Source organism: Capsella rubella, unplaced genomic scaffold, assembly GCF_000375325.1.
Source record: "Capsella rubella cultivar Monte Gargano unplaced genomic scaffold, Caprub1_0 scaffold_5, whole genome shotgun sequence".
In the NCBI taxonomy this organism is placed as follows: domain Eukaryota; kingdom Viridiplantae; phylum Streptophyta; class Magnoliopsida; order Brassicales; family Brassicaceae; genus Capsella; species Capsella rubella.
The window spans coordinates 2,652,477-2,664,501 of NW_006238919.1; the positions used below are offsets into that span (position 1 = coordinate 2,652,477).

Below are 12,025 nucleotides of genomic sequence, written 5' to 3' on the forward strand. Positions count from 1 at the left end.
TTCTCCAACATTTGTGCTGCTGCTCTCTACTACCGTCTCTCTAACAAACCTACAACAAAAAAGGGATTTAAAAAAAAAAAGTGAAATAACCTTTGAGTCTCTACACCGAGTCTTCTTTCCTCTTCTTTGATATCCTTGTGATTTGATCACTACCTGCAAGAAGCTCACAACCTAACTTGAGCATTCATTTATACTCTTCTTATCATAACTAAATATGTCTCTAATGGGATTTCAGCTACCAAAACAGTTTCCTAACCCAATGTCGAAACAAACTAATAATACAGAGGCATAAAGTTGATTAAAAAGAATGATGTGTCACAATGGCACATAAAGTTGTCTGAAGTGGATAAGAGCATAAGATTATATATACACATTCACCAAAAATAATGCCATATAAGTGTCGCAGAGACTAGCAAAAGAACAGGGCCAAACACTTGAACAAAGTCAAGCACGTAGCATGACAGATAAATAAGTTATAATTCTTGTGTCTGGTATGCAAACTCAAATATTGGTATAACCACTCACAGATGGCAGCTGCTAAACCAGATCAAAAGAGTATTCTCTGGCTCTGCTCTTATCTGAAACACAAACCAGACATAAGAATTTTAACAAAATCAGACACAAGAATTCTCAGCTACTTTATTCTCTAGCTCATTCAAACTTGTGCGCTATCAATCTTAAGATAACAGAAGGAAGAAGCATGAACAACAAGAAAGCAATTGCATGTTTATGCAAACAAAAACGATTTCATCATCACTAGTGATTTACTACAAATCTGAAATACATGATACATTTCACTACCTTAACTTAAACGAAACAGACTTAGCTAAACAAGCATGATTAGAATCTGAAACAAGAACTCCCAAAACATGATTAGAATCTGCAAATAAAAAAGCTGCAAGAACTCAACAGACCAACACCAATTGAGATCATATCACATGCTTAACAAATTAAAGCTGCAAAAGAAGTGTTGTAGCTGCGAATTAAACCCTTATTCTATATTAATCACAAGTAACCGATTAAAACCAGAGACCAGTATAGTACAAAGCCAAGGAAATCAAAGTAGAAAAGCAGTCACAAAGTGAAAGAGACCCTAGAACTTAGAGAAGCTAACAACAAGAAAATGGTTTTAAACAAGAACCATTAGCAAATGCGTAAACTCTACAACAACAACCACAACTACATTATCAATTAAAGCTGCAAAAAGACATAAGAAAATGAGGTATAAACTGCATTTGTTCTGCTACACTACTTCTCTAATCTCCAACAAAGATTAAAAAAAAATTGAATTATTAACACTCTAATCTAGTCAAGAACACTCAAATCGAATCAGTAAAACCTTTAATAGCAAAATCAGTGAGCGTAAGAACTAAGAACCATTATGTTTACTTCTCCAATTCTTAATTCTCAGCTCCAAGAACCATAATGTTAACTTATCCAATTCTCAATTCCAAGAGCAGAGAGTAAAAATTCAAGGAGATTCACATTCCATTTAACTAACATTGATGCATCAATCAAATCTAACAAACACCCAGGACCAATTCATACCCTCAGATTACGAAAATGAAATCAAAATATCAAATTTACAAAGTAAGGGTCGCAGGGAAAACATACAGATTCGTGGAAGGACCTCTGTTGCAGTAGAAATCGATGAGAAGCAGCACTCACTGACGATGTCGGAGTCACTGATTCGATGTCAACGGGAAGAAGAAAGGAGAAGACTAGGTTTAGTGTTTTCAAACTGACGGATCTAATCCCAATTCCCAACATGCAACAACATAGAACCCTAGTTTTGCAACACATCATTTCCCAATCCGATGAACCCCAATTACTAATTTACTAATAAAATTAAAGAGATATTTACCATAAAAATCGATTTGGATCCCTCGCAGCTTTGCCTTTTGCTTCTTCTTCTTGCACAGTCGTGTTTGCGAAAGAGAGAGAGAGAGAGAAACGCAAAGAAGCGAAGCAAAAGATGAGGGGAGATTGTTTTTTTCATTTCTTTTCTCCTCCATCAAATAGCGACACATAAGCACACATGTGACTGTGCTTAAGCCGTAGGGTATGGCACGTGAGTAGAGCCGTGCTTTTGGTTTGATAGATAACCATTATGCTGGAGCTGGAGCTTACATGGCCCAAACCTTAACATTATTAAGATTTGAGATGATAATAAAGCAATTTTCATATTTTCATATTTTTTTCTCCTCCGATTAAAATCCTTGATTCAGCACCATGCTTAATAAATTTTTCTTCTTTTCATTAAAATTAATCAATTTTATTTTCTTATACAAATGATACTTTATAATGTTTATAAACAATTTTAATTATAGGCCCAATAAAAAATATGATACAAATTAGTACTTTGTAAACAAATTATAAAAAACCATTACCAAAAAAAAAATTATAAATATCTATTTTGTGTTTAGAAGGTTACAAACTTATTTATTGCAAAATTATAAATATATATTGTGTTTAGAAGGTTACAAACTAATTTCCTACCAATTATAGTTTCCTTCTAATTACCTACGAAATAATTTCCCTCGATATATCTACTGATTTCCTACGACATTTCCTTCCACTTCTTAGTGGAAGGCATTCCGTAGGATTAATTCCTACCAAATTCTCTCCGCGTTATTTCCTTCCACATTCCTTTTCGTTTCCTTCACTATTTCCTACAAAACTATTATTTAAAAGAAATTGGTAGGAAATATTCCTTCCAATTTCTGACACCATTTCTCGTAGTTAAATTATCTTCTTTTTTCCTACCATTTTGTGTTTTCGTCATAAATTCGAAGTTTTTTCGTAGGAAAATTTTCCTACCATTTATTTTGTAGGAATTTTCGTAGGATATCGACATGTTTTCTTGTAGTGATATAGCCTTTTAAACCATTTGACCAAAGATAAAAGTTCGAATGTGCTTCAATATTTTGGCTTCTCCTTTATCTTACCACTTAACCTTTCACTTGATTCGTCATTAGTAATGTGGCCACACTATTTGGGGAATATAGTTGCCAACATGTGGTCTTACTTGTTATCTCAAATACTTCTCGGATTGGTCTATATATCTTGGTGGACAGCCTCATAAAAATACACATACATCATGAACAATTATTAATGAGAAATGGAAAGTGTTACACGAAAAATGATACACACGGTTTATTATTACAACAATTGGCATTATCATTCATAACACGACCAATCTCTCACACATGATCAAAGCTTTTGACTCACTTAAAACTTACTTACCTTGAAGTCGAAGTGTAAATGCTTGTAACGAGACAAGAACTCGTTTCAACCTCTCCTTAGCCACTTCATCGACTAAGTTTCCTTCCTCGTCGAATTTCTGAGGCGGCTGAAACGCATTGAGAGTAAACTCGGGTTTGTTGATGAAATGAAGATCAAGAAACACCCCGATTTGTCGAAGATGATATTGCGACCTTCCTCCACCGCAATCGCCACCAGTGCTTATAACCGCAGCGGGTTTGGTTGCCCAAACATTAGGTGCTCTTGATGCCCAATCAAGAGCGTTCTTGAGTGGAGCTGGCGTATAGTAGTAACAAGGTAAGGTAAACAAAACAAGTAACGATTTGAGTCAATATATCAAGAGAGTTTGACTTATATTTTCAACAAGAACTAGTTTTATAACATTCCACAACACTAAGCCAAAGTCAACAAGGTTCACAGAAACAAGAACTTGCATCAAACAGAACCTAACATAAGAAATGGATACGAGACTACGGTTAGGTTTTATTAGGCCACCGATTAAGACAAAGAACCTATCATCTATAAGCAAATCAAGAAACGTCTTTAAGACCAAACCACTAAAGAACTATGCATAAGAAGAATCTTGTTTTGAAATACCTGAGACAGAGTAATTATACTCAGGACAAGAAAACAAGATACAGTCAGCTTCAAGAATCTTCTGCCGGAAAGCTTCAACAACCGGAGGATAAGTACCGTCGATTTCAAGATCGGTGTTAAGCAACGGTAACAAAGATATGTCTACATACTCAACTTCCATTCCCCGAACCGATTCTTTCGACAAATCGATCGCTGCAAGAAAAAACAAAAAACAGTACAAATTTAAGCAAAACCAAATCGTCCTAAGTTGATGCAAAAATCAACCAAAATATATATATACATACCGGCGCGGAGGAGACCAGTAGAGAAAGAGTGTTTCCGGATAGAACCGGAGAGAGCAGCAACTCTGATCAATGGCTTTATCTCCTCCATTACTTCTTCCATTTGTTTTAGATTAGCGTTTGAGAAAGTGTTGACCGATGAATAATGATGGGAGATTAATTAGGTGAAGAAATGTATATAACACAAAAGATGAGATTCCACTAATCTTGTCTTTGGACCTCTAAAACTTATTATATTCTCAAAAAGTGTAAGTAATAATATCATAATCTCTCAATTTGATACAAGTTGTTGTTATCAAAGCCATCGCTGAAGTACTTGTCCAGCTATTTGCATGTGAGTGTGAATAATAGGTTTACATGTTTCTTGTGAGCTTTATCGTATTTTAAGCTCAACTTATGATAAAACTAAGATTAATGTATGACAAGAAAAACAATTAAAAATCTAACTTAAGAACTCCGAGAATTATTTGAAGGTCTTAAGACTTAAAAGCACACCAACGACACATACGTTTGCATTTATTTAAGAAGATTTCTTTTTAAATTCAATATAAATTTGCATGTGAAAAAAAAAAAGTTCATTTTATACTAGTGAAACTTAATTACTAATAAAAATTTCTGATTAAGATATTTCATGTTTTGTTTTATGAAAGTTAACGTGTGATTTATAATAAAAAGGTGAATCTCACAAATAATATAAACATAAGCTTCCAACTAGTGGAAACCCCTTGTCCCCTTGCTTTACCCAGCTATAAGTATTAGAATGTGGGTTTCCATCATTATTAAGGTTACAATATTCCGCATTGGAAGTCTTGACTAGTATATAATCTTTTTTACTCACTGTTAATTGGTTTTGACCATTGCCTTATTCATTACATGTAATTAAAGTTTCTGAAAAGCAATATTTTAGAATCATGTAGGGGTTACCTAAGCGGTGGTTTTTTTTTTTTTTTTTTTTTTTGATAACTCAAAAGTGATCCCAAAGGCTTTCTAAGCCCAAAGACTAATCTCTTGGGGCCGGAAAAAACTATGTTAAATCTCAAATCTCCGTGGCCAATGCTACTCGAACCCAGGTGGGGAAACTTACCTCCTTTACTACTGGACCAAGGTTTACCTAAGTGGTTTGCAGCAACATAATATTCTCTTTTGGGATTGTGAGGCGTGTTACCACCGACTTGGTTGCTTGCTACCGTTTTCCAATAATTTCTTTCCGTTTGTGAAGAAGATGGGATCATGTTCTTCATTGTCATGCTTTTTTTTTTTTTTTGGACTTTTTGGCAACGATTATGTAATTCTGAAAAAATAGTTTTTTTTAGAATAAATGCTCCGGCAGGGACCAAGTGCCATCTCTAAGCTTAGTCCTAGAGTCTTTACCTGTTGAGTAATTAACATTTGGTGCTTAAATTTTTTCTTAAGAAGCGCTAAATATAATATATTCGAACACTTAAGAGTTTTTAATTACAATATAGGTTACAATCGTACAAAAACCGGAATTAAGAAAAAAAAAGTAAAAATTTATGACTCTCAAATTATAAGATTGTATGATTATTTTTATATTTCCAAGAATGAGTTTTTCAATCTCTTTTACATTATTGCAGTAAATGATATGTTTTGATTTAGTCTACAATGCTTGTAATTTTTGGTAAATCGGTTGGCAGAGAATTCTCGCACTCATGTTTTGTTCCGAGGTGATTCTCCTGTTCTTCGAGCGACATGGACGACATCTGAGTCCTAATGACTTGAATAGGATAACCTTCCAGTATCTTTGGATCCCCGGTTCGGTCTTCAAAACATAAACATTTCACAATAATTTCTTGTGGCAACGGACAAGACATTGAAGAAGAAGATGATTTTACATCAATCCTCTTCTTATACTTTGGTGGGGGATTTGCAGCGTTGACACTAACAACGAAAGACATATTGACCTCGATTACAAGATATGAAAGGAATAATGATAGACGAGTTTTATATAATAGTTTAAAGTAAACTTTAATATGATTTATAGAAGGTTTAGCATTCATTATATTGTGTCAGTCAAAGACTCTTGGTCCAAGATACCTTTATCATTAATTTCATTTAACAATAATTAATATAATTACCTTGTTTTAATAGTTTTTAGCGTTGAACAAATTATGTATTACTATTTGTTATTCCTTCTGTTTCTTTTTATTTTATGTTTTAGCCAAAATAATTTGTTTCATTTTAAGTGATGTTTTCAATTTTACATGCAAAAATTATTAATACGTTTTGACCAATCCTATATTACATCTTATTTTCTTATTAGTTGAATTCATTTTAATTAATGATGTTTTTATAGAAATTAGAGAAATTATATGTTTTTTTTAATTTGTGTGTAAGAACCTTAAACATCAAATAAAAGGAAACTAAAGGAGTATTAAACAATAACAAGGCGAAGTGTGGGGCTGGGTGTGAGGGAGATCGTTTTACGGGGGCTAAGTTGGGTCCTTGGTCATTTCATATATATTAAATTCTACAAAAATAAATAGTTGTTGAACAAACCGATTCTAGATTTTAGGATTGGTCTACTACTAGAAGAGCAGAAGGAGGAGAGTGTTAGGGGAACTGTGGGCGGATGGTGCGGGTTGGGAAATGAGGCGTATAGCTTCTTACATGTAAGCGCAGTTGTGTTGGATAATGTAACAAGAGCAAAAGATTGCTTATCATGCGGGTTTACGGTTTCATCCGCATATCAAGTGTTGACTAAAGATAATGATCTGAGGCGAATAAGGAAAAGTTATGGGGTCGTGTATGGGGGATTAGTGGCTCTGGAAAGAGTCGGAATTTTTTTTATGGTTAGTGGGGGCACTAAGAGATTATGTCAAACTCATAGAGATATCAAAGATACCTATGCGACTCATCTATCTGTCAAGTTTGCAAAGGTGGAGAGGAGACGATTATTCATATTTTGCGAGATTGTACGGCTAGGTCTGGATTGTGGAAGAGATTAGTACCGACCGGGAAGCGATTCATGTTCTTCATGACGACTTTGCTCGAATGGTTTTACGAGAAACTGAGTGGAGCGATAGGGATATCCGATTCTTCATGGTCGACGTTATTTGCCATGAAAATATATTGGGATGGAAATGGTGTTGAGGAAATGTTTTGGGATGAACTAAAAATGTAGTGATAGAGTCAATTTTGTTAAATAGCGAAGAAGGTCTTGGGAGCAAATTTAGTACTCGGAGGTCCGTGAGTTGAAGCGAGGAGAGTGGAGCGAATGATAGCGTAGGTCTCTCTGCGGGAAGGTTGGATGAAAATGAACATAAATGGGACATCTCATGACATCCCGACATGGCAACAATTGGAGGAGTGTTATGTGATGAGTTAGGGAACCTGAAAGGAGGTTTTGCTTTAAACATAGGGATATATGCTCGGCTCCTTTGGCTGTCGGGAGAATAGTATGGCATGTATATTTCTTGGCAGAAGCGAGTAACCTGATTGGACTTAGAGGTTGATCCGGGAGTGGTGGTTGGTTTTCTAAAGACAGGGTTAGTGATACTCACATGTTGTCTTTTCTAATACGTTTGGGATTAAAACGTCTGTATTTCACATATGTATACAGTAACTAATCGCCTAAACGATGGTTCAGCTAACTATGTTTTCTCTTTGGAATCAGGTTTTATTTTCCTGATGTTTTTCCACCTTGAGCTGCTTTGATTTTTTCGAAGGATGCTTGTAGAACAACGTTTCCACGACGAGTTTTTTGTTTAAATTTTTCATTTATCAATAAAATATGGGAGGCATTTATCTCCGTGTCTTCTACCCCAAAAAAATGCTTGGCTTGATTATATGCCTACAAATAAAAACATGATACGACGTGTTATTCTTATCTTGGTACGCGGACGCACTCCAATAATCTAGAAACATATTTATTACTAGTACAAGCTAGTCCTTTGCTACATTAGTTGCTCTCTTACGAGTGTCCTCACAAAATAAGATTTTCCATGATGAGAAGAATCAAAACAACTAGTACAAGCTAGTCCTTTGCTACATTTTTAGTGCATCTCATGCCATTCAAGCTCCTATTACTTGGTTAATCCATTCCAACATCAATTATAGTAGGCTAATACACAATGAAAACCATCTACACACTTCAGAAGTAGAAAACAAATAGATCCCAAATTACAATCCAAGGTTAAGGACCGATGGAGAAAGAGCGATAAACTCCTAGAACCTTTCAGATGGGTACCTGATAGGTTTTAGATCAGTAAACTCACAAGAACAAAGTATAATAGAGAAAGTCTGCAACTTTATTGATTATTGATAAGAAAAGAACAACTTTGAGAGACTTACGGTTCTCTCCCACCTCCTTACAAAGTTCACCAAAACCTTGATAGTGATTCCAAAACCCACCCTTCTCTCCTTATACTACTCTCTCCTCAGAAAGCCGTTAGGCATAAAGCATGTGGTTGAATGACAACTGGCTTAACCACAGTTTATTAACTTACTAAGGTTTACTAAAGCTTAACTCAGGTAACCAAGGCTCCAAGCTCATCCTTAATCTCCTCTACTAGCTTCTGGAACCTTCTTCTTACTGGGCTTTCTTCTGCTCTGACTGTTGGGCCCTGTTCTTTCTTCTGTATTGGTAGAGCATTGGTGGATGGCGTATCTCCCACGTATCAACACTTCCCCCTGTGAGACTCACCTTGTCCTCAAGGTGAAATTCAGGAAACTGACCTTTGATGGTGGATTGCCATTCCCAGGAGCTCTCATAGTCTGGCTGTCCCTTCCACTTGATAAGGACCTCTGCCTGGCCTGAAACAGGGTGAATGCGCGTTCCTAACACTGTTTCTGGTTCCACATTCAAATACCCATCCTCACTCAACTGCTGGGGAATGGCGGCTGTTACTGGCTGATTTCCGATGGCTTTTTTCAACTGTGAGACGTGAAAGGTAGGATGGATCTTCGTCTCTGCTGGTAACTTAAGTCGATATGCCACCTTCCCAACTTTAGCTTCAATCTTATAGGGACCATAAAAGCGAGCTGAGAGCTTCTCATTGGCTCTCCTTGCCAAGGTTCTGCGGCGGTATGGTCTCATCTTCAGATAGACTTGATCACCCACTTCGAAGTTCACATCTCTCCTATGTTCATCAGCTCTCTGTTTCATTCCCTGTTGAGCCTTATGCAAATGTTCCTTAAGCACTTGTAAAATGGCGTCTCGGTCTTGCAGCTGTCTTTCCAAGTCTGCGTTAGCTGTAGACCCGTTCTCATATTTGAGGACTGTAGGAGGTTCTCTTCCGTACACAGCCTGAAACGGCGTCATCCGGATAGTAGAGTGGAAGGAGGAGTTATAGCTGAGCTCTGCCCATGCTAAGTACTGAGCCCAAGTACGAGGTTGATCACCAGCAAAACATCGCAAATAGGTTTCTAATCCGCGATTAGTAACCTCCGTTTGCCCATCCGTCTGTGGGTGATAGGCTGTGCTAAAGCAGAGACTCGTGCCAGCCAATCTAAACAGCTCTTTCCAGAAGTGACTTGTAAATATCTTGTCTCGGTCAGAAATGATAGTACGCGGAAACCCATGCAGCTTGATCACCTCTTGAACAAAAATGTGAGCTATATCTGTCGCCGTGAAAGGGTGCTTCAGCTTAATAAAGTGAGCATACTTGGACAGTCGATCTATCACCACTAAGATCGCATTATATCCACCAGATTTAGGCAGCCCCTCAATGTAATCCATGGCCACATCCTCCCAAATCTGTTCTGGTACGGCCAATGGTTGTAACAGTCCCCCCGGCGCTAATGTGGAGTGTTTGAACCGCTGACACACAAGACAAGCCGCTACATACTTCCGAATATCCTGCATCATACCTTTCCAATAGAACAGCGCACTGATTCGTTTCTGCGTCTTGAGTATTCCTCCATGACCTCCCATCTTTCCATCATGAAACTCTTTCATTATTAGCCATGTGATTGGTGAAGTGTTTGAAACGACTAACTTGCCTTGCCGTAACAACCGGCCTTGCACCACTGAAAAGTCTGGATGAGAACTGTTATCCGCACTCCACTCCTTGATGATTTTCTGCAATTCTGGGTCTTTGTCAACCTCAGCACATATCTCTTCAAGTTGTATTGCTGAAGGAACTGATAGAGCAAAAAAAAGTGGTCACGGCGCCTTTGCGAGAAAGCGCATCCGCTGCCTTGTTCTCTAATCCCGGTCTATACTGAATATCAAAATCGAATCCCAAGAGTTTAGTGAGCCAGCGCTGATACTCCATGTTGATTTCCCGCTGTTCCAAGAGAAACTTGAGACTCTTCTGATCTGTCTTCACTATGAATCTTCTGCCAAGCAAATAGTGTCTCCACTTCTGGACAGCGAGTACAATGGCCATGAGTTCCCTCTCATACACTGACTTCAACTGCTGCCTCTCTGTTAACGCATGACTGTAGTAACAAATTGGTTTCCCGTGCTGCATCAAAACCGCTCCCAGCCCTACACCTGACGCGTCGGATTCAACCACAAAAACCTCGGAGAAATTTGGAAGAGCCAGGACCGGTACTGTGACCATAGCTTCTTTTAGTTTGAAAAAAGCATTGCGCGCCTGCTCTGTCCAGTGAAACTGATCTTTACGCAGCATCTCTGTCAAGGGTCGTGCTATCTCACCATATCCGCGCACAAACTTGCGATAGTATCCTGTTAATCCCAAAAACCCTCTTAGCGCCTTGATGTTTGCTGGAATTTCCCACTCCGTCATGGCGCTAATCTTGCTGGGATCTGCTGCAACACCTTCCGCCGAGATGACATGTCCCAAGTACTCCACTTGAGAGCTCCCAAACTGGCATTTCTTCTGGTTAGCATAGAGCTTGTGAGTATGCAGGAGCTGCAACGTTGCTCTCAAGTGTTGATGATGTTCCTGAACTGTCTTACTATAGACGAGGATGTCGTCGAAAAAGACCAACACAAACTTGCGGAGATAGGGCCGGAACACGTCATTCATGAGAGATTGAAACGTAGCTGGGGCATTGGTGAGCCCGAAGGGCATAACCAAGAATTCGTAGTGCCCGTCGTGTGATCGGAAAGCTGTTTTTGGGACGTCTTCTGACTTCACTAGAATCTGATGATACCCAGAGCGTAAATCTATTTTGGAGAAGACACTAGCGCCGTGAAGCTCATCCAGCAACTGATCGATCATTGGAATAGGATAACTGTCCGAGACTGTAGCTTTGTTGAGTGCGCGATAGTCAACACAGAATCTCCAACTGCCATCTTTCTTCTTCACAAGGAGGACTGGGCTGGAGAAAGGACTCCCACTCTCTCTGATGATTCCAGCTGATAACATGGCTGCAATTTGTTTCTCAATCCCAGCCTTCTGTGCTTGGGGGTATCGAAAGGGTTTTACGCTCATTGGTTCCGATCCTGCCTTGAGGTTAATCGCATGCTCCTTCCCTCGCGACGGTGGTAACCCGTGTGGTTCCTCAAACACATTTGCAAATTCTGTTAAAAGTGGTTCCAGCTCTGTAAGTGATGAGATTGGCTTCTCCTGTTCTATCCTTTGAACTCCATTGAATTCCACCATCAACCCTTCTCCTCCCTGTCTGAGTGTCTTCCATAAGGTTTTAAGTGAGATCGCTGTGTTAGCCAAGCTGTGATCACCCTTGACTGTAACGGCTACCAAACCCACATTGAACTGCATCACCTGCTCCTTCCAATTCACCCTCATGTCACCTAATGATTCCAGCCACTGCATACCCTGGATAACATCTACTCCGCCGAGATCGAGAGGTAAGAAGCTTGTAACCAGAGTATATTCAAGCAACTCTAGAGAAACATTTCTGCACACCCCAGTGCCAAGAACTGTAAGTCCCGTGCCCATACGCACCCCGTACTCCTTTGTTCCTGAAGTTTCGATTCGCAATTGCATAGC

The 12,025-nt window shown here is 38.5% G+C and overlaps 1 protein-coding gene across 1 annotated transcript; it reads right to left on the reverse strand.

Moving 5' to 3' along the window:
- Positions 1–3,082: 3,082 nt before the first annotated feature.
- On the reverse strand, positions 3,083–4,298 carry LOC17885002 (NADPH:quinone oxidoreductase). Its single transcript, XM_006291816.2, has 3 exons — positions 4,146–4,298; positions 3,862–4,053; positions 3,083–3,540 (listed from the first exon to the last, which is right to left on the reverse strand). The coding sequence occupies exons 1-3, from the start codon at positions 4,243–4,245 to the stop codon at positions 3,239–3,241; spliced, it is 594 nt and encodes a 197-aa protein (XP_006291878.1). The 5' UTR covers positions 4,246–4,298; the 3' UTR covers positions 3,083–3,238.
- Between the last annotated feature and the right edge of the window lie 7,727 nt (positions 4,299–12,025).

What these genes read in the sequence shown, in the direction of transcription:
- LOC17885002 (XM_006291816.2), bottom strand. Translation starts at nt 4,245, where the DNA reads ATGGAAGAAGTAATGGAGGAGATAAAGCCATTGATCAGAGTTGCTGCT. An exon ending in TACTGGTCTCCTCCGCGCCG is followed by an intron (nt 4,054 to 4,145) that starts GTATGTATATAT and finishes TTTTTCTTGCAG; the next exon opens with CGATCGATTTGTCGAAAGAA. An exon ending in GTATAATTACTCTGTCTCAG is followed by an intron (nt 3,541 to 3,861) that starts GTATTTCAAAAC and finishes ACTATACGCCAG; the next exon opens with CTCCACTCAAGAACGCTCTT.